Source organism: Cyprinodon tularosa, unplaced genomic scaffold, assembly GCF_016077235.1.
Source record: "Cyprinodon tularosa strain WSP-4 unplaced genomic scaffold, ASM1607723v1 ctg554, whole genome shotgun sequence".
Lineage (NCBI taxonomy): Eukaryota > Metazoa > Chordata > Actinopteri > Cyprinodontiformes > Cyprinodontidae > Cyprinodon > Cyprinodon tularosa.
Window position 1 is genome coordinate 34,227 of NW_024039290.1, and position 24,964 is coordinate 59,190.

General features: G+C 38.6%; 1 protein-coding gene across 1 annotated transcript in view; it reads left to right on the forward strand.

Moving 5' to 3' along the window:
• prx (periaxin) overlaps positions 1–24,964 on the forward strand; it is a 45,905-nt gene that overhangs the window by 18,905 nt on the left and 2,036 nt on the right. Inside the window, exons 2-8 of the mRNA XM_038305272.1 lie at positions 6,383–6,438; positions 8,625–8,732; positions 10,989–11,114; positions 11,791–11,950; positions 12,897–13,090; positions 13,732–13,970; positions 14,073–24,928. Of these exons, the coding sequence (XP_038161200.1) occupies positions 6,383–6,438; positions 8,625–8,732; positions 10,989–11,114; positions 11,791–11,950; positions 12,897–13,090; positions 13,732–13,970; positions 14,073–24,928 (11,739 nt within the window). The remainder of the gene's footprint in view (positions 1–6,382; positions 6,439–8,624; positions 8,733–10,988; positions 11,115–11,790; positions 11,951–12,896; positions 13,091–13,731; positions 13,971–14,072; positions 24,929–24,964) is intronic.

Here is a 24,964-nt window from a genome sequence, read left to right on the forward strand (position 1 = left end):
GAACAGTTCATCATGCAACCCTTACAGCACAGTAAACAGACCTGTTCTGACTAGACAGAATGTTTCTCCCATACTTATGTTGATGAAAAAACTGAAGGTTGTCAGAGTCAAGACAAATTACACACACACTTTAACAAACCTTGAGAAACAATTTAGCTTGTCCTGGGAGTAAGTATGTTTGTATGCAAAACATTTCTCACTCAGACATTTTGTGGCCTTGCAGGTGAAACAAACTGAGTAAAAACATTTATCACTGGATAAATAGCATAACTAAATATGGGAGACAAGAGAAATCAAAATTTTCTGCATACCTCCAAAAAAGAGCAGATTACTCGTAGCTGATTTCCAAAATCTAAAAGCAAACAGGAAGTAAAGAGAATTTGGAACAGAAAGCAAAACTAAAGCAGAAACCTATTATTAATATATCCAGAAGCTGTAGAAAACTAAAAAGAACAACTGATCGAAGTCTAATACATGACAAGTAGTCACCCTCTAAATAGTAACATTTCTCTTTTTATTAAGGCATATAAAGCAAAGCATGGTATTACAAAAATAATGGGGGATAAAAAGCAGAGAAAAGCTTTAGATGCTGTTAAAAAAAAAAAAAAAAAAAATATATATATATATATATATATATATATATATATATATATATATATATATATATATATATATATATATATATATATATATATATATATTAGTGCTGTCAAAATTATCGCGTTATTATCGCGTTAACGCGAGGCCATTTTAACGGCGATAATTTTTTTAACGTGAGATTAACGCTATGTGGTTTTATGGTAAAATTTTCCAAGTACATCCCGCTGCAGCCTGCGGGGAGGCGGGGCTATTTTCCCCCAGTCTATGCATTTCTCATAGGCTTCGAGAGCGGAGCTCCTCAAGGAAAAAAGACGCTCATACACTGGGTGACGCTAGTGCCTTTTCTTTAAGCCCCACCACCAACAAACAAGTTGAGTGTCTGGTAACTAGTAGCAACCTGAAATACGCTGAGAAAACAGATTACTGAGGGGAAATGGAATCTGCTACGGCACTCTTGCTGTCACAGGTCGGTATCGTGTGTGTGTGTGTGGGTGGGTGTGTATGTGTGTGGGTGCTTGTGTGTGTGTTCTCATTTTTGTTAAGAGTCTGAAAAGTAACTTTCATAGACTACCTCCATCTAGTGATGTCGGTCTATTGATTTTCATGTATTGATTGAAAATTGTTCATTATTACCTTGGTTAATTAACATCTAATGTTAACTCTACTACATTTTATAGCAGCAGGGTAAAATGCTTGTCTTTGTTCAAAAGACTGTATTAACTGTAAAGACTGTCTTTTACATCAGCCTGTTTTCAGGGCCTTTTTTTGGCTACATATTTGTTATTTTTTGCTACATGCCTCCCCATCTTCTTGCCATATGTTTCTATGGCATAAATCAGTATCTGTGACCTGTTCTCATTTAAAAAAAAGAACATTGGCACAAACCTAGCCTGTATGTATTTTTTGTATGTCATCGAGAGTATTTAAATGATTTTCAATCAGAAAAAAAATTTGCGATTAAAATGCGATTAATCGCGAGTTAACTCAGGCATTGATGCGATTAATCGCGATTAAAAAAATGTAATCGATTGACAGCACTAATATATATATATATCATTGCTAATAAAACCACCAGTAATAACTCTGCTGCAGACAAGTTAATCCCAATGCTGTTAGACAGTCTGCTGCACCTACACATGCCATCTTTCTTATCTTCAGATTAAAAAAGTCACAGAAGCAGGGGGGCTCCAACAGCCACTGCCTGCCTGAGGCATGAATCTTATTAGGTTTTAAACATTATTGCTCCAAAATGATTCATTCATTTCAAAGGGAACTTGTCTGCAGAAATATGTGGCTTTTCTCAGACTTGGAAAGCTTTATTTAAAGGAGTCATAGAATGATTACATAGGGTATTCGGTGCTGGTCCTTAAGGTCTCTGAATAGGGTGTTTAACATTGTTTGGGCTGAAAATGGCATATTTGCTGTTCTGTGAGCCCTAATGCAAGTCTGGTTAAAAGCGTTTTCTTCAGGTATAAAATGAAGAAAACAGGTTTTCTTCATTTTATAGTATGCTTGTGAATATTTAGATGAGCTGTGCGCTGATTGGTTGGTTTATAACGAGCAAAGCTGCTGAGCAAAGCAACAAGCACTCATAGCAACAAGCACTCACTCACTGAAACATCAAATTGTTGATATGGTAGGGTGACCCGACGGCCTCTTTTTCCTGGACATGTCCTAGTTTTCATACCTAAGAAAAAATGATTAATTTTAAAAAGTCCGGGGGGAATTTCAAATTCGTCCGGGATTTTGGTTGACTACAGTGCAGCACTTCCTTTGGATTCGCCCGTTTTATGATAGAACTTCTCTGTATGTCCATTTCACCCACTGAACTATCGTTATTCATCTATGACAATAGAAACTCGTTTTAGCATTCTGTGACCCCTTTAAAGGTCCTCATGGATTTCTTTGTTGCTTAAGAAAATCCTAAAGAGGTCAAAAATGTCAAAAGAAATGTTTCAGCTAATCTTGATCTGCAACTGATCCGCTCTTATTAGCACAGCTTTTTTTATCACAGGTTGGCTGATTGTTTTAACAGATACTGAGAAAATGAAAATAGTCTTTTTTTTTTTTTTTTTTTTTTTTTTTTTTTACATGGCTAGAAAAAAAACCAAATCTTTCTTTTTAAACAAAACACCCAAAACAGTAAATTCTGTGAATTAGGAAGGAAAATGCATCCAGCAGTCACCATCTGGCAATAATTAGGTCAGCTCACTCGGTTGAAGGTGAATTAATTTATTTTTATGAATCAAAACATGAACGGAGTCTAGAGAAATAGAAATCCATCCATATCTAATCCAGTCTTAGCCAGTTTTTCATAACGTTTTCCCATTTGAAAAAGCATGTTTCTGTTTTGTTTCAAAAAGTTTAAAAAAATAAAATAAATTTGAAGCAAACAAAGTCTGCTGATAAAACATTATCTGAGCTTTGTGGGACGCATATGGGCTGCATGTGGAACCAATAGCAGATGTAACATAGATTATGTCAAGGTTTGACAAATCTGTTTGAGACGGATTGTACGAGTGACTTCTGCCACAGAAATGGTGATGAGAAATTAGTTTGGTCATTCTAAATCTCATGTTTTGGGGCATATTCACATTTTATTTAATGCATTCATGCAAAACACTGGAAACGGCCTGTTTGTCTGGTCTGTGGGGATGATGCAAGCTGCGCTTTAAAAACCAGTACATTACAGCTGGAGGTCTATTTGATTTGTAATTATTTTGTACAAACTGAAGCTTGTTGCTACATAATGTGCCTTCATCAGTGTTAAGTAAGGTGAAAACAAGAACAGTCATACCATATTGGGCATTTAATAACGATGATGGAAAATGATAAATGATGGAAATGCTACATGCTTGGTCGTAACAGGATGAAGCAAATATCAGGTTCTGGAGGGGAAAAAAACTGAAAAAGTAACAGGAGACTTCAAAATGTTAAAATATTTCCTTAATTTATTTCAAATTCCTTTATTTCCAATAATAACTTTAAACTTTGAGCTGTTGGTTATACATAAGCAGGCCTACAATTATCCTTTTTGAAAATGTCTAGCATGCTCCACTGCACCTGCAGGCAGTATGCAGGAGGGCAAAGGTCGGCGCTCTTTTAAGGCCTTCGCCGGCGTGTGTAGACCTGCAGATGTGAGTCGGATCTATTATAAGATTGAGATTCAAGGCATTTCAGAACATCGCCTCCTCCTCTGGCGTTCTTTAACACCCGGGGAGTGCCACCTCCTCCACCTGCTGCTGTCTGTCTGTCTGTCCCACACAGACTTACAAATCTGAGTTCGGGTTCAAACCAAGGAATCATTTAAAACATTTTAAGTTTACATCTTTATTTCTGCACTTTCCTTTTTTTTCTATGTTTTTGTTTTTATATTTAAATACGCTGTTGTGCCTGTATTGCATCAGTGGCTCAGTAGATGCAAGCTGATTGGTCCTTTAACCTGTTGGACCCGGGGTATCTCCAGCCCACCCAAACAGGAACCCATGCTGACATACCATGCCTGGATATACACACACATTTACACACACAGATCAGTTTTCCTCCTCGCATAAACATAGCAGAGCTAAGATGGTTAAAGAAGAGATCACATGAAGAAGTCAGGACCCTGAAGAATGAGATGGGTGTGGTGTGTGACGCGAACAGATTCTCAAACAGCGTTTTTTTTCAAACCATCTGCTGATATAGTGCCGAAATCAGAATGAGCCATTAGTAAAGGCAAATTTTTATACCCGAAAAAACATGGGTTCCACAAAACCCTGCAGTTTATCTGTTTCTACCCTTAGAAATGAAACATCCAGCTCCTGCTCTGAACTCCAGCCACTAATTATTTCAACAGAAAGTAGTTCAACAGAAAAGTGTGGAGGCAAAAATGGTGAGAGATAGCAGCACTTTTAGCAGAAGGCTGGGCCAGGGCTCTGAGGAGTTGAGGTCCGGGGCCCTTGGTTTTTGGGGGGACCCCAAATTTTGTGATTTTATTTTTTTTTTTTTTTGTATTAATTTTCAACAAATGTGTGTCTTGCATGCCTTATATTTTATCTAAACCTAAGCCTATAAACAATTAGGTCTTTCAGTATTTAGGTACGTTCCATCCATCTATTTTCTATCACACTTATCCCTACTGGGGTCACAAGGAGTCTCCAGCTGTCTACAGGTGAGAGGTGGGGTACACCCTGGACAGGTCGCCAGTTTATCACAGGGAAACACAATCAAACAGGACAAACAACCATTCACTCACACACTTATACCTAAGGAGAATTTAGAGAATCCAATTAACCTAACAGTCATGTTTTTGGACTGTGGGAGGAAGCCAGAGTACCCGGAGAGAACCCACGTATGCTCAGGGAGAACATGCAGAAAGACCCCAGGCGGGAATCAAATCCGAAACCGTCTTGCTGCAAGGCAGCAGTGCTACCCACTGCTGCACAGTGCAGCCTATTTTAGTATATAAGGAATTACTATCTGGAAATTGTGAAGTCAGAATATTTAATTAGGGGGAAAAAAACATGCAGCTGTGAACCTTGCATGAGTTTTTACCCACTGCCATTCCAAAAAAGTTAAAAAACCAAACCTTATTTTTTAGGAATGATTGTAACTGAGAATCTTCACCAGCATTTTTACCCACTGATTTGCAGACATACCTGCTAATGCACGGTGAATAAGAAAGTTAAAGTTTTTGTTGATAAGGAACCAAAATTGTCCAGCCTCGGGGCCCATCACTTTTTAACTGTACCCTATGGCTGTAGGAACCTGTTGGTAACTAATTATCTGAAGCAAATATTGGCTAAACTCCTCAGTTTAGCTTCATTCTCATTTATTTTAGGATAAGAAAACAACCTTTACTCTTTCAAACACAATTTAAAAGTATTTAAAAGATTAAAGCTTCTAAAGTTTTTACCTTTTTTTTTGTTTTTTGTTTGTTTTCAGAGCTAACATGAAGAGCTTTTTCAGAGAGTTCACCTCAATAAATGTAAAATAGACTCCTGTGTGTCTTAAAGTCCTGAATATGATTTAATATCACTCTTTTAAGTGAAGCTAAATTTACTCCTCTAGAACATATTATTGTTTTTATTAGCAGTCGCTTTGTTTGTTTTACCTTATTTGTCCACATGTCCAGAGAGAAAATCAGCAGTGTTGTAGTGGGCAGGCCGCCTTCTTTCATTGGGTGTTGGCAACTGTTATTGTCTGCCAGTTTTATGTGAAGTGTGATCACTTGTTGGTAGCATTTATTGGAGGTGAACTGAGAAGTTATGCCAACAGTTTATCTTCATTTGGCCGACTCAGAGGAATGACCGAGGCTATGGAAAGAATGCAAAGACCGCCAGAAGCTTCAAGCTGCTGGCCTTGCTTCTACTGTATATCAGATCCTTTAACTTCGCAAGCTAAGCCTGACAAGAGTACCACGCTTTTTAGAGTGCAGCTGGGGACCAATTACTGTTCTACGGCACAGGTCACTTTATATTGCATCGCTACTGTGGCCGCATATTTTAGAAATACTTATTTACTCCAAAAACCTGACTGTTAGGTTGATTGGCTTCTCTAAATTCTCCTTAGGTGTGTGTGTGTGTGTGTGTGAATGGTTGGTTGTCCCGTTTGTCTCTCTGTTGCCCTGCGATGGAATGGAAACCTGTCCAGGGCATATCCCAACTCTCACCCGTAGACGGCTGGAGATGGGCACCAGCACCCCTTGTGACCCCGCTTGGGATAAACGTGACGGAAAAGGAATGAGTGGATGGATGGATGGACGGATATTTACTACTTGTCTGTTTCTTCCTCTTTTCAGACTCTGACGCTGACCAAGAGGACAGCCATGTTCGCAGCCAGACCAGAGCTCAAGCTGTGAGTAGACCCGATAGGGATTCTTCCAGAAACTCTGCAAACACGTCCTTACAGCTGTCAGTCTTTGCACAGCAGTGTTGTTTGAGGTGTTTTGCATCTAGGGGCAAATTGATATGATAAGATCTGTTTTTAAGAAGTTGTGGGGTAAATCTGGATTGGTGGAGAGCAGTTACCTTTTATTTATTAATTTCCATTAATTTCTGTGTGATTCACTTTTTTTAAAACGTATACTGAAACTGGTTCTCTTGTAACACAAGAGAACCAGTTTTTCGACGCTCTAGCAAAACATTGATTGACACTCCTGGTTAAGCCAAAACAAAAAGTCTAATGCTGTGCCCCAATGTGTGCCCTAACCCTTCAGTCACTATATAGAGCAAGGATTGTCTAGTGGACCTTATAGTGCAATGAGTTAACTGACTGTTCAGACAGATGACTACTACTTTTTCATTCCCCAGACATTAGGACACCCCAGTAAAATGGGAAAACCCTTTAATGGTGCTCCTAAAATTCTTCGTTTTATTGTAGAAACAAAGTCTCCCTAAAAAAATTCTAAAAAAATCTGATCTTAAAACCTAAAGGGGGCTTTAATTCTAAAGATTACGACAAAAATAGAAGTAGACTCATTTAGGTTTTTGTATATTTTAATCATTATGATCGGCTGAATGATCCAGTGACGACCAGCTTTTAGTTTTCTGATAGAGACTACAAGATTCCTGTATAGAATATCCTGATATCTCAGAGTTCACAGCTGAAAACAGGCCCCCATCATCACACATCTTCCCCCATGCTTAACAGCTTAACATTAGGTTCCCTTTGAACATATAGATCCTTTGTTTTTCAACAGACCCCTCTTGTCTTAACAATGTTGATGAGTGGCTTTGTCTACATTATATCATGTTGAACAGTAGGAGAGAAATTACTAGTTATAACTTCCAAGACAGATTAACAGAGTTGTTGTAAGAAATAGGGAACTTTGGTTTTCTTTCAAAATTATTTCCTAAAACATTCCCCCCCATTACTACATTTTGTCACAACAAAAGTTATATTTTTCTCATTGGAAATTGAGCTACTGCAAAACTTTTTTTTTTAAGCTTTGTTTTTTCCATCAACTTCCACCTACAGTGGAGTGCACTGTTAATCTAATTGGGTTTATTTGTTCCTTTTGCATAAAAGTGGTCTGAACTTTGTGTCACATGCAGGAATAGTTTTAACAGCATCACTATTTTAGGCACTGAGCTCTCTGTGAGAACCGGAAACACGTTACAGGAGTCACCGGTCACACCAGCAAGTGTTGGAACATGATGTTTTCACAAGATTTATCCTGCAAGAGTCCATGAAACAAACAGTGGAAGGAGATATTGGAAACTAGGTCATGATATACTTCCTCCAGAAAGAGGGCAGAGGTAAAGCTGCCACGACAACAAACCCAGTGGTGCCAAAACTGGACTTTAGTAATGTGTCTGAACCCTTTGACTCTACAATGTATTTATTTACTTTTTTTCCATCCCTATAAAGTTAATAAATCTCACATATTGCTTTCAAAACATAGCTTTGATTTCAATCAGCCTCTCAGTGGGCAAGTTAAAACTGCAAAGAAATTCAGCTGTAAAACATGCTGGTAATCATTTTTCAAGACAAAAAATGAAAACATAATAAACTTAATGTTTACATGTAGGGGCATTGCACAGTGAGCTAGTTTATCTGTTATGAGAACACATCAGAGAAAAAAAAGTGATGAACTGATGTCACTCTGAGCTATTGATGCCTAAGTAAATGATTGGGGGGGGTCCAGATTTTCCAATAATTAAATCTTCATAAACAAAATAAAATTGATTAAATTAAACTGACTAATTGGCCAGCCCTAATTAAATGTTCGAATTTGTAGGTTTAACAGTTTGCAGGAATTTTCTTCAACAAGGCCGTTGTAGCCATAGATGTTTGAATTGCTGAACACTGATGCCTGTTGGACGTTGAAAAATATATTGAAGAATGAGAAGAAAAAAAAGATCCCTTAGAAGATCTTAAAGCTGTAAAGCTGTAAAGAAACTTTCTGCTGTTTGAGCTGAGAATGTCATGAGCTGTTTCCAAACTTTAGTGATTCCTGTCATTTATTTCCAAGGAGCATCTCCATTGAAGGTGTCAAGAGCTAAAGTCTGAAAAATCAAAATATTGTTTTCTACATTCAGGTGAAAGACAAGAGGCGGTCCCCCCCCTCTACCAGATCCCCCTCGGCCCCACAGCGCAACCCTCCCCACAGCAGCACTGTGGACGAACAGGAGAGCCCTGAGAGAGTGGTAAGATGTAGAACAACGCAACACATGCATTTCTGGGCATGCTACAATACTAAGGGTTTTTACCTTGAGCTTGCAGAGGTGTTAAGTTAAAATATGCAATAAGAGTCTGAAATTACAGTACCATCATCTACATCTTGTTTACCTTAAGTATTTATGTTATGCCTCTTCTTGGGATTATAACTGTAAATGTTAAATGATGCCACCCTTGTCTTTTATTCTCTCTTACAGATAACTTGATCCTTTTTTTTTTTTTGGTACACAAATGCCATAAATGTATTATTCATGGTTTCCTAAAAAGGAAATGCATCAAAACATGTAAACTAGCATTTTTTTTCTTTTTTTTTTTTTTGTTATTTTCTACGAATGTGTGTCTTGCATGCCGTATATTTTATCTAAACCTCAGCCCATAAACGATTAGGTTTTTCAGCGATTATTTTATTAATTTAAACTATATAACTGGAGAATTATTTTTTTAGTTATTTTTCTTTATTTCACTTAAAACAAGATATGATGGAGGAATCACTGCTATTGGAGCCCTTAAGCTAATGGATTAATTTATCTGCTTATGACAACACATAAGGACCCTCCTGAATTCCTGGAGTCCTATAAACTGATTTTGGCCTCGGATTGTTTTTTTTTAGTTTAAATATGTTTTAGTGTCTAAACTTCTTACTGAGGGATTTAAATAGTCTGTTGCAAGTTCTGTTAAATATTTTAGTTGTACAAAAAATGTATGCAAAGAATTTGGGGAGTTTTGAAAAAGAAGTATTTATTTTCTTAAACTTTTGAAATGAAAAAATAAATGAAAATATTGCATTTCATTTTTAGACCTACACAAGATGGAATTTGCATCTGCCAAGAGATTGTTTGACCCAGTTTTCCCAAAATACAGCATAAGATGCCCAGGGTTTTACGCATGCATTTAACATCTGTAAACTTTTCTGTAGGAGATGAATATCAAGGGTTATGAAGAACTGTTTAAAAATAGCCTAACATTTAATGCTTCCTCTCTCTCTTTTTAATGTATTCTTCTTCTGAGAATTTTCTCTTTTTTTGTTCTAGGGTGCTCTTGTGGTCTTGAGTCGATGCTGTGTCGGTGTTCTGTCAGATCAGCATACCCATATCAATTCGCATGCACGCAAGACATCAGATTTGGGTTTATCCCTTTAGTTTTGTACAAAATATAGACTTTAAACTACCTTGACGGGCGTGTGTCCCTTTAGTCATGTACAAGAAACAATTTAAGGTCAGATCGCTATACACTTAAAAAAAAAAAAAAAAAAAACACCAAAAAGTAAGTATGGTAATTAAATAGTTTTTTTTCTACATGACTAAAGGGATACACGCCCATTGAGTTAGTTTAAAGTTTATTTTTCGCACATAACAAAAAAATGGGTATTGACTATGGGTATGCTGGTCTTACCGGGTATGCTCATCTGACAGAACACCGGCATGGATTTAGGGTTGCTAGAAAATGCTCCAACGCAGACCGTAACTAAGCTGAACCCCTTCAATATTTATAGTAGTTGTCCCCCCCCCCAGCCTGTTAACATTAACTGGATCAAACCAATCGGACTCCAGTTTTGGCTCAGCAGCTCATGTGAAATTACTTGAGAAACAATTCTATTCTGCACTTTGCACGTAATCTGTGGCAGATGGAGCAACAGAAGAAGGATGTAGGCTGATCTTAGGAGTCAGCTTGATGAGTCTGATTAACCTGGACTTGCTTTACTTCTTGCCTTCTCTTCCAGGGGGGCAGCTAAAGTCCCTTGAATATTTTTAATGTTTAGCAAAAGCTTACTGGACACTGTGGTTACAGAACATAAAGCTGCCTGGAGATTATTGTGAATCCCTTAATTTCAACATGGATCTCTGTACCCAGTTTTTTTTTTTTTTTTTTTTTTTTTTTTTTTTTATCCACACTGACAGCTTATCTTTTCTTTGCCCCACGCCAAGGATGGACCAGAAAAAGGCAATTAAACAAAGCATGCCCCTTGTCTGCTCAAAATGGGGAAAAAAGAACAACAGTTACTAAATTAATTCTATTAAATCATTTATTTAAATGAATAACTTATAAACAACACTTTCTTTCAGCATAAGGGTACCAGTAAAGTTTGGCTCTCTTATGTATTTTCTTACATTTATCTTTTACCATCAGGTCATCTACCCATAGTAACTTTACAGTCATTGTTCTCATGTTATTGTTGATCTAAGATAGATAATAAATGCTACTACTCAGTTTTGTGTCGCCTACAGGTGCAGAAGGAGAAACTACATGCAGAGCTGAAGCAGGTATTGAGTCAGAAGAGAAGTCATTTAAGAGAGTCGACTTGCAAATTGGCCCAACCAGAGATGGATACAGAGCCAGGAGAAGAACAGACCGTAAGCAAGGCTTTAACTGTTTGACATTTCTGTGATGTCATGGTCTTGGTTCTGTTGTTCTTTACTTTGCTCCTTGTTTTCTATTTTTATTGGTTTAATTCCAGTTTTGTTGTAATTTATAGATTTATGTTAGTTCTCAGGTTTTTCTGTTGTTGTCCTCTTTTGCCCTCTTGTGTGTGTATGTTCCTTTCCCCTTGGCTCCCTCGTTGTCTCCTCTCACACCTGCTCCTTGTCTGCTCGTTATCCCTCCCTTTGTCTCTCTCTGCTATATATGCTCTCCCTCTGCTCTCACTCTTTGTTGGTTCCTTGTCTTTGCTGCCCTCCCATGCTGTTGTCCACGTTCCTCGTCTCTCCCTGGCTCCTCGTGTTCGGTTTTCCCCAGATGTCTCCTTAGTTCTGGTTTGCTTTTCATTATTAGTTGGATTTTTGGATTCCTGCCTTTGTTTACTGTTTTGCCCCATTAAAACTCCCAGAAATCTGTTCAGCCTCTCTGCCTCTGCGTTTGGGTCCTCAAACCTCAACTAACCCTGACATGCATTTGGGGTTTCCCCTTATAAAATGCCCTTTTTTTTGTTAACTTTCAACAGACCTAAATCTTTTTATGGCCAACAACAGATTATATAAGATGCATTTGTAACTGTGGATACTGCATATTTGTGTTTTTTGTTTTCTTAAGTGTATTGAAGAAGTCTCCAAGTCTGTGGAAATTGTGGTGGAGACTGAGGCGGAGGCTGGGGCCAGTGGCTACAGTGTGACAGGTGGAGGAGAGGATGGGATCTTTGTTAAAGATGTCCTCAAAGACTCTCCAGCTGCCAAGCACTTGAGTTTGCAGCAAGGTACCCAACGTCTTTTTGCTACTTTTAGAAGCTTAATTCTGGACAACGAGTGCAAAATCAAATGTAACTGTAGAAATCATACATTGAACAGGTAATGCTCATCAATAGACCTGGATCTTTTGTTGTAGTCTTCATATTGTGATGTGTTGTCATGGAAATGCTAAGAAAATCTATCAGAAGGGAAAACAAGGTAGACGTAGAAACCAAGTATTGTTAATTATTCTTTTATTCATTAAAGAAGAATCACCAGAAGAGCTGTACATTTTTTAAGGAATAAATCCACAAAACATGCTTAGATTTAAAATGTTTTGTATGTTTTTCTCCAAATATTTGTTTGTTTTTCCTTTGCCATTTTTTGGCGTTACGACAGGATCTGAACAACAACTGGTTGATCAGGATTAAACAAAACTACACCACGGTAAACTTGATGTCTGGCAACCAAAACTATCAGGATATTTACTTAAACTATGACTGTCAGTCGCATCTGCAGGGTTAGGAGGGTCAGGATTTTTTGCCAAGCATTAAAGATTTGCTTTGATTATATAACAATTTTCCCATATGTTTTTTGGGGTGTGTGGTTTCATTAACTTCCATCTACATTAACAATTGGTTATAAAAATCTAATTTATATTTGTTTTTTCTGAAGATGAAAAATTAAAAATTAATTTGGATCATCTATATGTTTGGATGAGCTGTTGGACTCAGGAGACGTCTAAAAGCTTCGATTAGCTTCTCAAATAAAATTCTAAGCTAAAATAATGATTGCTGAGTGAGCAGTGAAGATGGTCATCTTCAGGAATTAACTCTTTCTTTATGCATTTGTTACTTCTACCTACTTGTTACTCACTATAGCATGAATATCATCAAACATGCATAACTTTGAATATATACAAATGGAGAATTTTACGGATGTGCACATTAATTAGTAATTTTTTTCTCTGTGAAGGTGATCAGCTACTGAGTGCAAAAGTCTACTTTGACAACGTAAGGTATGAGGACGCTCTTAAGATCCTTCAATGTGCAGAGCCCTATAAGGTCAGCTTTCAGGTGAAGAGGACTATTCCTACAACTGAAGATGGTGTCCGGCCCAGAGTCCCCAGTGGGGAGGTTAAATTGCCCAAAGCCAAAGTGGCTAAAATGGTAATGAGTTATATTATTTGCTTATAAAATACTACAAATATTTGGTCATCATTCTTTTAGTTGTAGAATGTACTCAATGAAAACTTCACTGTTTAGTGACATCATAATGAGTTTTCATTATCTAAGCAACGTTAAACATCTTGGCACAATCATATAACACAACCCAAAACTCACATTTTATAAAAGGAAAAGAAATTACTTTAATATTCACTTGGATTACAAAGAAAATGTAGGATTTTGATGTTTTATATAGAACAATCCCTTGAAGCAGTAACCTTGATAGCCCCAATAAAATAGTATTCCTGACTTAAGTAGGCTACTCATGCAGGGTGAGATGACGACTAATCACACTTGCAAGCAAGAAAACAAGAACTTCAATGGCTGATTGTTCCAAAGAGGATGTGCTAATAAGCCATGGGAGTGTTAGCCTGGTGGTTAGAGCAGTGCGCTTGTGCCCTGAGACACAAACGCAGCCCACTGCTCCCCTAGGGGATGGGTTAAATGCAGAGGTGAATTTCTCCAATGTGAGATCAATAAAGTTCAGTTATTATTATTCAAATGTACCATGTCATTGAAAGTCTATTAGTTCAAGCTGTCCTTATAACATTGAAATACCATTTAAAAATGCATTTCTGTTCCAGAGTGTAAAAGGTGTGAAATCATTCAAGACCCAGAAGAAAAGAGGGGGGCGTTTTGGTTTAAAAAGGCTGAAAGAAAAGCGCAAGGAGGAACTGGTGATAGAGGGGACACCCCCAAGGCTAGAGCCAGGGGAAGTTGATGTTGAGTTTTCACTTCCTAAAATAAAACAGAGGAAGAATACGAAGACTGATGTAGACGTCAGAGGAACAGGAAACATGGCAAAGACAAAAAGGAGGATAAGGTTAGTTAAAATATGTGTCAAATATTGTAATGCTAGAATGTGACAAATGATATTTTTCTGCTTTAAATACCTGAATTTCCTTTGTGTTAAACAAATTTGCAGGTTTCCCCATATGAAAGCCAAGGCGTACAGTGGAGCAGGGGGACAGCTTGAAGTTGAGGGACATGAGAATATCCCTCCATCGGAAATACCTGCGGCTAAAGTTAAAACCAAAGGAAAGGGCCACAAGTTTGGAATCATGTTTCCCAAGACTAAACACTCAAAGTCGGGTTTATCTTCTGAAAGTGGATCAGTTGAAGTGAGTCCTAAAGAAATAAACATCAAACCGAAATCAGTGGAGATCAGTTTGTCTGGTAAAGAACAAAACACTCTGGAGAAGAGAGGCTCAAAGTTTAGTCCCCCGGATGTGGAGTTTGTACTCCCCACGGGAAAAGCAGAAGCCTCTTTGGCCACCGTGAAAGGAACCACAGAGATCAAAGCTCCTAAAGTAGACATCAAAGGAGATGCTGATGTACCTCAAGGGAAAGTTAATATAGATGTAAGCAAGGAAGATTCAAAACTCAGAATGCCAAATATTAAACTTCCAAAAATGCAACTACCACGTCTTTCTGATGAGGTTGATGGTGAGAAAAAAATAAAAGAAATAAAAATACCTCAGGCTGATATAGATATGCCAAAAGCAAAAGTTGGATGTGGTGGAGAAATTAGTCTTCCTGATGTGGAGGTCACTAAACCAAAAATCAAGGGTGATATATCTGGAAAAGCTGCCTCAGCTCAAATACCCTCAGTTGATATTTCCATGCCAAATCTAAAGGGAAAGTCGGATGCAAGTTACTCACTTCAAGGGCTTGAAGGAGAAGGAAAGTCTGCAATAAAGATGCCTGCCATCAATATTTCTGTACCCGATGCTGGTCTGGAGTTTGATTCAAGACAAAGAATTCCAGATGAAGTTGTAGGCACTGTTAGAGTACCCCAAATCTCTGGGCCAAAGGTCGACATCGTACCAAAGATAAGAACTTCTGGGGTAGATATTAAGGGGTCAGAAGGTGGAGTAAAGGTCAGCCCACCTTCTGTTGATGCCTCTTTACCGAAAATGAAATCAGATTTTGTAGATGTGGATATGGACCATTTTGTGGGTGGTGGTGGAAAGTTCAAGCTGCCTGAGTTTGACGTAACTCCCCCTGAAAAGAAGTTACCAGAAGAAGGTGGGGGCTTTAAATTGCCCAAGGTAGATCTTACTCTTCCAAACCTAAATCCAGTAGTAACTGACCATGAGGGAAAGGATAAATTTCAGCTTCCATCTGTTGTCATTTCTCTTCCTCAGTTAAAGGCAGGTGAAGTGGAAGTCAACACTGAGCACAAAACAGTGAAAGGTGGAAAGTTTGAAATGCATGTAAAGCCAATCCCTGAGGGGAAAATAGAGGGAGACATAAATGCTAAAGGACATCTTGAGGGAGCCAATTTTAAAATGCCTTCAATAGATGTTTCTCTGCCTAATCTAAAACCAGAAGGCCAAGTTACAGTTCCAATGTTTGAGGTTGAAGGTGAAAGTCTTCTGCCTTCTGTAAATATATCTATGCCAAAAGGAAATGCAGAGGGAGGCTTTGAAATAGGAAGTCGAGATGTAAAAGGAATACAGCTCAAAGAAATCTCTCTTCCAGCATCAGCTGAACAAGGCAACATTGAGCTTGAGGGAAGTGGTTCCACCAAATTTAAGATGCCAAATTTTGACATTGTATTACCTAAGGGGAAAAACGAAGGGAGAGAAGAGGATACTGAAACTGCTGTCAAAGGAGGAGCAAAAATCCACATGCCATCTCTTGATATTTCTCCTCCTACACAAAAAACCCCTAAAGGGATGAAAGATATGAGCATTGAAGTTCCTGAAATTAACATCAAATTACCTAAAGCAAAGTTGGATTTGAAAGGAACTGATATCAAAGAAGACTCAAAGAAATTTCCTACAAAAGACATATCTCTTCCGAAAGACAGAATAGAAGCAAGTGTACATGTTGAAGAGAAAGGGAAGTTAAAAATGCCTTCATTTGATGTGTCCATTCCTAAGGTGAAGATGGCAGAGGAAAACATTGACATTGGAGGACAATCTGTTGACATCGTCCTTCCAAAAGGCAAATTAGATGTGGACAAAGGAGCTAAAAGTAAAGGACACTTTCATTTACCCTCAGTTGACCTTTCTCTCCCTAAAATACAATCAAAGCGAAATGATGTTAACATCAAAGTGCCGGAACTTGGAAGTGGAGAAGTAAAAGCCCCAACTGTCGACATCTCTCTGCCGAAAGGAACATTTGAAGGTGACATTGATTTTGAAAATGAAGCTAAAGGGGTTGGATTCAATGTGCCATCAGTAGATACTGACTCAAGTGCTGAAATTCCTAAAGGAGATGTGAACTTTCAAGGTCCAAAAGTCAAGCGTGACAAGTTTGAAATGCCTAGAATTGACATCTCATTCCCTAAAGGTAAAAAACATGGAGATATTGATATCGACATCAACTCTGGCATTGATGGGAAAATAGAAATACCTTCTTGTGATACTAAACTTCCTAAAGGCAAAGGCAAATCTGGTCTGACTGATAAGGATCTCGATGGAAAGTCAGGGAAACTCAGAATGCCTAAATTTAAAGTTTCTGTTCCTAAATTAGATGCACCAGAGGGTGACCTCAAATTGCATGGAACAGATGTTAAAGGAAAAGTTGAAATGCCAGCTGTCGATATTTCAACTCCGAAAGGAAAAGTAGAGGGAGATTTTGACATTGAAAACCATGCAGCTAAAGGAGCAAAATTTCATATGCCTTCATTAAACATTAACCTTCCAAAGATAAAATCTAAGGATGCAAAAATTAATGTTAAAAGCCATGAAGGTGAAGGACAAACATTTGAACTTTCATCAATGGATATTTCAGCACCAAAAATAAAATCTCCAGAGGCAGATGTCAGTCTCAAGGGTCCAGATTTGGACATTTCAGTTACAGGACCTAAAGATGATGTTGAAATTGTTAAAGACCCTGAAATTAAAGGAAGAAAGACAAAAGTACCTACATTTGACATTTCAATGCCAAGGGTAAACTTTCCTGAGGGTGAAGTCAAATTAAAGGGTGCAGACTTCAAGAGCAAGAAAATTGAGATGCCAGACATTGATATTTCACTGCCTAAAGGAAAATCGGACAGTGAAATTGATGGGCATGGCTGGAAAGGTGGAAAGTTTCAGATGCCTTCTGTTGATTTCTCTCTACCAAAAATAAAAGCAAAAGGACCAGAGGTCAACATAGAAGGTCCTGAAATTAAACAAGGAGACATTAACATGCCTGATATTGACCTCTCACTACCAGAAGGAAAGAATGATGAAGTAAAAGGAGAATTCAAAATGCCCAAATTTGATATTTCCTTTCCAAAAACAAACTTACCTGAGGGCCATGTTGATGAATCCAAGGTTAACATTTCTCTAACAAAACAAAAGGGAGATGTTGATGGCCACATTGGCAAGGAGGGGAACTTTCAACTGCCATCTATTGATGTTTCTCTGCCTAAAATAAAAGCAAACAAATCTAAAAGTGATTTTGAAGGTCCAGAACTAAAAAGTGACGTCACAATACCAAAAGGAAAAATTGAGGGTGATCCAAGTTTCAGAGGCCCTGGTGTAAAAGAAGAGTATAAATTACCAACATTAGAAGCCTCAATTTACAGAGGAAAAGCTGATGTTGACTTTGAAGTTGAAGACTCCGAGATTATATCTGGCATGGTTAAAATGCCAAAATTCGATGTCTCCTTGCCTAAAGTAAGTCTTCCTGAGGGCAATAGCAAAATAAATGAACCAAGCATCAATGTGGGGAAGATTGAGATGCCAGACATTGACATATCGATCCCAAAAGGAAAAACGAAAGGGGAAATTGAAACTAAAGGACATGCCAGTGAAGGGAGCAAGTTCCAAATACCTTCAGTTGACTTTTCTCTACCTAAAATCAAAGTTAACGTATCTGAACCCAGTGTTAAAAATCCTGATGTTCAAGGTGTAAAAATGAATATGCCTTCCCCTGATGCTTCAATGCCTAAATTTGAGTCTCCTGACTTAGAGGTCAGCCTTCACCGTCCAGATATGGATGTTGATCTTTCAACACCATCATTAAAAAAGGATGGTGATGTCAACATTGAAGAAATGGACATTAAAGGAAGAAAATTTAAGATGCCAAAATTTGATGTTTCTTTACCAAAGATGGGACTCCCAAAAGTTGATACAAACATAGGACCAGAGATGAAAGAAAAAACAAAAATTACAGCTGATTTTTCACTTCCCAAAGCTAAGGGACCAGAGATAAATGTTGAGGGTCATGAAACTACAGGTGGTGAAATACATTTGCCAACTTGTGATGTTTCTCTCCCCAAAACAAATCCTCTGAATATAGAGGCTACTCTTAAGGCCCCTGGTTTAAAAGGAGGAAAAATCAAAACACCTGCTGTGGATATTTCCCTTCCTGGAGGAACAACTGATGGTGACCTTAATGTTGAGGCCCCTGAGTTTAAGAGTGGGAAGTATAAAATGCCTAAATTTGATATCTCTTTACCAAAGGTTACTCTCCCAAAAGCTGATGTCCGTGTTGAAGGGCCAGATATAAAAGATGATATGGAAATGCCAACTGCTGAGATTTCACTGCCAGAATTCAAGACCGATTTAGAAATTGATGTAGGCAGTGGTAAAAGTAAGTTTCACATGCCCTCGATTGATATCTCTTTTCCTACAGTCAAAGTAAAGGAGGCTGATATTGATATGCAAGGACCGAAGATCAAGGGCGAAATGCCACTCTCTTCAGACATGGACATTACCATCAAGGGCCCTGAGCTTCAAGAAGACACGTTTGACCCACCAAACTTGGATGTTTCACTTCCTAAAGGTAAAGCTGATGGTGACACCAGTGCTGAAGTTAAGGGTGGGAAATTCAAGATGCCAAAATTTGATATTTCTCTCCCCAAAATTAATCTCTCAAAGGTTGAGGTCCGTGCTGAAGGACCAGATATGAAAGGAAAACTTGAGAAGCCAACCACTGACGTGTCATGCCAAAAGGCAAAGAAATCTGTAGATGTACATGTTGAAACTGGCAAGGGAGGCAAATTTCATATGCCCATGGTGGATTTTTCTCTTCCGAATGTTAAAGCAAAGGGAGGAGACATCAAGGGTGATTTGTCCCTATCTAACGTAAAATCTCCTGAGGTAGATGTCAGTCTTATCTCATACCCCAAAGATAAACCTGAGGGTGGTTGTGAGGTCGAGGGCCCTGAGGTGAGGGGGGGTAAATTGAAACAACCAGAAATTGAGTCAGAGAGTGATTTGAAGATAAAAGGCTCAGATTTAAAAACAAGAAAAATTGAGTTGCCAGACATTGATTTGTCACTTCCCAAAGTAAAAGTGGAAGGGGGTAGTGAAACTGAAGAATATTCTGTAAAGGGAGGCAAATTCCACATGCCAAACATTGACTTTTCTCTTCCTAAAATGAAAAAAAAGGAAACTGAGATCAATATTGAAGGTCCAGAATTTAAGGGTGGAAAACTTAATATACCTAAAACAAATTTTTCACTCCCCAACGAAAAGATTGATGCTGACCTAAGTGTCGAAGGGCCAGAAATAAAAGGAGGAAAGGGGACCATGCCCAAAGTTGATATTTCATTTCAGGAGTTAAGTCTACCTGAGGCTGGTCTTAAAGTTGAAGGGAGTGAATTTAAAGGAAAACCTGAAATCCCAGGTGCTGACATCTCAATTATTAAGGAAAAACTTAAGGGTGATATAGATATTGAGGGACAAAGTGGTAAAAAACCCAAATTTCAATTGCCCTCAGTAGATATCTCCTTCCCTAAAATAAAAACAAAAGAAGCTGATGTGGCTATTGAAGTACCTGAACCCGAAGTTGAAAATTCACTTCAGGGTGTACAATTGGAGGTTGATCTAAATGTTAAACAACCTAAAGTTAAGGAAAGTAAACCTAAAATGGCCAAAGTCAATCTTCCAGAGGGTGAATTCAAAATGAAAGGACCTAAAGTCAAGGGAGGCAACTCTGAGATCCTAGATATGAATATATCCCTCCCCAGAGGAAAAATAGGGGAAGAACATGAAATTGGTTTGCCCTCCAGCAAAGAAGGCAAGTTTAAAATGCCTTCAGTTGACATTAATCATCTTAAAATAAAAGTTAAGGGACCAGATTTAAATGTAGAGAGTCCTGACATTGAAGGAGGAAAGATCAATATGCCTGATGGTGATGTTTGCCTCTCCAAAGGAAAGATTGAATCTGAATTTGATGTTGAAACTTCTGAGATTAAGGGTGGGAAGTTTAAATTACCTAAATTTGACATCTCTTTACCAAAAGCAAGTTTCCCAAAGACTGATGCGAGTGTCGAAGGGCCAGATGTAAAAGCACAAGTAGAAATACCAGAGGCTGACATTTCACTTCCAGAAGCAAAGACTAATGTGGAAATTGATGTTAACACTGGTACAAGCAGCAAGTTTCACATGCCCTCGGTTTATATTGCTCTCCCTAAAGTCAAAGCAAAGGGAGATATTGATATACAACAACCTAAAATCAAGGGGGATTTTTCACATCCTAAAGCCGAGTTACCAGAGGTGGATGTCAGCCTCAATAGCCCAGAGGTTGGAGGAAAAATTAATCTGCCAACTGTTGATATTTCACCTTCCAAAGGAAGGGTTGATGGTGGCTTGGAGTTTGAGGGTGTTGAGGGTAAGTTAAAAAAGCCAAATATTGACATGACTTTACCAAAAGTGACTCTTCCAGAAGGTAATCTTAAAATTCAAGGCCCAAAAATCAAGGCAGGAACCATTGAAATGCCAGATCTTGATATATCAATTCCAAACCCAAAAGCTGAGGGAAAATTTGACACTGAAGGGCATGTAAAAAAAGGAGGCAAGTTTCATTTACCTTTTATACATCTTCCTGACATGAAAGCAAAGGAGCCACAAGCCAACATAAAATGTCCTGAGGCTGATGTTGACATTAAGGCTCCAGATACAAAAGGAGGAAAAGGTGGAAGGTTTCACATGCCAACTCTTGATGTAAACATGCCAAAATTTGACCTAGACCTAAGCTTGCCATCTGTTTCAAAACCTAGTGGCCCTAAAGGTGAGGTCAGTGGACCTGATACATCTGCAGATTTGGAGATGTTGAATCTCAAAGGTGATCTCAAACCAGAGCAAATGAGAGTAAAGACTTTAGATGTTGAAGGTTCGGCTGCATCAGTAAAACTTCCTTCAGTTAAACTGCCAACTGTTGACATCTCAGCCCCAAAAGTTGATCTAGACTTTGGCCTCAACAAACCTAAGGGTGATGATGTAAAAGTAGAGCTTTTGAAAGCAGAGGGAGGGCGACCTTCTTCAGGGGGCAGCTTCGATATACCAGATGTCTCTCTCAAAGTGCCAAGTTTCACTTTACCCAGATTTGGTGCAAAGTCAAATAGTAGTAATTTGGAGGTATCGGGACAGAAAGATGTTTCCCTCCATCAGCCGAATGTTGAAGGTGAGATTAGGGCACCATCAGTAGAATTTGACAGAGATGGAAAAGTCAAAGTAAAGAAACCCAAAATAAAAATGCCTTCATTTGGAATATCGAAAAAGGATACGGATGTATCTGTGTCTTGTCCTGATGTTGATGTTAAAGTACAAAAAGGAAAACCAGAATTACCCCACCACGATTTCAGGACTGAGGGCCCAGACCATAAAGTAAAGCATAAACTTAAGTTTCCCAAGTTCAAAATGTCATCACCAAAGGTTCAACTTTCAGAGGGAGAGGTGGAAGCGGAAGTGGGTAGAAAGAATGGCTTTTATGGACCTGATGTCACTCTTCAATTGCCAAAGTTCTCAATGCCAGGATTTGGGTCCAAAGAGAGAAATCTAGATAAACCAAGTGGTGAACTTCAAACCCAGCCCAAAGTCAAGATGCCTTCTGTTGAGCTATCACTCCCAGAAGCTAAAACACAAGAAATGGAAGTTCTTCTCCCTAAAGCAGAGGTTGATGTTTCAGAAGCAGATATCGAAGGTTATGAGGGAAATCTTAAAATTCCTAAAATGGATGTTACAATCCCCAAAGTAGACCTAGATGTATCGCTGCCAAAAGGCAAATCTTCAAAGAATGACGGACTTGATGTGGAACTTAAAGGAGATGAAGGGAAATTCAAAATGCCTCAAATAACTATGCCATCTTTGAATGTCACTCTTCCAAAAGGAAAACTTAAAAGTCCCAGTAATCCTAAAACTGAAATGGGGGATAATGGAGGCCAGTTTACACTACCCTATGTCAAAATGCCCAATATTGATATAACTGTACCAAAAGCTGATATTTCACTTCCAAAAGTAAAACCAGAGATCTCTGAAACCAATATGAAGGGGAACACGGAGCAGAAGTCTAAAATGCCCAAGGTTGACATCTCTCTTCCCAAGAGTAAGCTCCAAAACGATGAGGCACAGGAAAAAAATGAAGAAACAGGTAAAATCAAAATGCCTCACATAAAGATGCCACACGTTGATATCTCTCTTCCCAAGGTTAAAACTGAAAGTCAAGATGTAGAGATCAGAGGTGAAGAGGGAAAACTCGAAATGCCACAAGTCAACATTCCTTCTGTCGATCTTTCACTTCCTAAAGCAAAAGCTAAAGGTCCAAATGTTCAGGTAGTGGGCAGTTCTGAGCAAACCTTCAAGTTACCTTATAGTAAAATGCCAGATATTGATGTTTCTCTGCACAAGGGACAGCTTAAAGGTCCAAATGTAGAGATTGAGGGAGAAAAGGGAACTTTTAAGATGCCACATATTAGTATGCCATCCCTTGAAATATCCCTACCAAAAAGAAAGGTTGAAAGCATAGATATTGAGGCCAGTGGAGGAGAGGTCAAAACACCAAATGTAAAAATGCCTTCAGCTGACATATCAGGCATTAAAGGGGAGATTGAGGATCAAGATACTGAAATTACAGGAAATGTTGGAGGAAAATTGAAAAGGTCTCCTCTAAAAATGCCACATGTGGAATTTTCTGAACCAAAAGGGAAAGGAGTTCCAGATGTTGGGATTAGTATGCCTTCAGTTGATCTATCATTGCCCAAAGGAGAATTCAAGAGTCCTGGGGCTGGGATAGGAGGTACTGAAGGCAAAATAAATATGCCTCATCTAAAAATGCCAAATGTTGACATCTCCCTACCCAAAGGTAATTCTGGCAAAAGTGAGGGGACAGAGTTTAAAGCAGAGGGACACATACCAGAAGTACCCACGGGAGACATTTCTCTGCAAAAATGTGAAACTACAGGTCCCATCTCTGGCACTAAGAATGGAGGAGGAAAGTTCAAAATGCCAAAAGTTGATATATCTCTTCCAAAAGGAAAACTTTCAGTGGAAGGTCCTGAGGTGGACATACAAAAAGGACAAGTCAACATGCCAAAAGCAAGTGCGGACAAACCTAGTGGTAAAAAGGAGGCAGAGGAAGGAACAATCAAACTTCCACATATCAAGATGCCTAAGGTGGATCTTTCTTTTTCTAAAAGTAAGGGTACTGAAGTCCCAACTATGGAGACGGAAGTTAAAGGCCGAGATGCTGAACTTCCAAAAGAAAAAATGTCACTGCAAAACGATAACTTAACCAAAGAGGCAAAGCCTGATCTGAAGGCTGATTTGCATGTTGAAGGCGAGCAAAAAGGTCTAAAGCTGAACTTGCCAACAACTGATATTAAAAGTTCAAAAGAAGAAGCAGAAGTAAACATAGGACTTCAAAGAGTTGAGGGTAAGACAGACAAGAAAAAAATAATATCACCAGATTTGGATCTAAACGCATCAGGAAGTCAGAGTAAAAATAATGGGGGCAAGGTCAAAGGTCCAAAATTCAAGATTGGGATGCCAAAAATGAAAGGTGACAAAGATGTAAAGTTAGAAAAAGAACAATGTAAGGATGATGTCGAACAGAATAGCCATAAAACTGACAATGGTCAAATCAACATCACAGCTCCGGAGGTAGTGTTACCAAGCATTAGTTTCAAAACAGACTCTGACAGCAAAGGAGGCCCTTCCTCTTCTAGTAAAGAAATCAAAGTCCCTAGAATACCAGATATAGAGTTTGATATTGGGACATCACAAGATGAAGATGATGAAACAGAAATGGAGAAGAAAGTAAAAATCCCCAAATTTGGTGTCCCATTACCCTCAATCTCATCTCCTGAAAGACATATGGATTTCTATGGATCAGAAATTTTCTATGATGGCCCCAAAAAACCCAAAGTAAAGAAAGCTGTTTTTGTCATGGTGAATCCAAATGAAACGGAGAAGGTAGCTGCAAACATCTCCTTTCCAAAAAAGGAGACGGCAGCTGAAAATGATACAGAAGATGTCACAATGAAGATAACCAAAACCAAAACGAAGCCTAACTCTGGGAAGTCTAAAGAGAAATCATCTGAAAGAGAAGCAGAAGAAGAGGAAAAGTTAAAGGGGGCGAAAATTAAAATGCCAAAATTTTCATTTTCTTCAGGTAAATCAGGGTCTGCTGATGTCCCTACGAAAGGAGATGGTTCAAGCTCAAGTCTCAATGGAGAAAAAGATGCAAGTCCTTATAAGGACTCCAAGGATGATAAAGGAGCATTTGGGGGTAAAATCAAACTTCCAAAGGTGGTGTTTACTAGTCCTTACAGCAAGATGACAACAGGGGATAAAATAGAAAAAGATTTATCGTCAGAAGTGGTAAAGGGAGACATCAACACATTTGAAACTACATCTAAAATGTCCTCAAAGGAAGTGGTGTCATCTCATGCCAGAACAGAGATGTTGGACAGGGACAGTTCAGAGTCTCCTGTTGTTCTTGGCGCAGAGTCCACCTCAACAAATGTTCAGATGTGGAGTGAAGTGGAGGCAGAGGAAAAGGAATCCACCAGCTGGTTCAAGATCCCAAAGTTCACACTGAAGCCACATGCAACAGGTAAGGACAAAAACGTATTTAACCAAGACTGTCAAA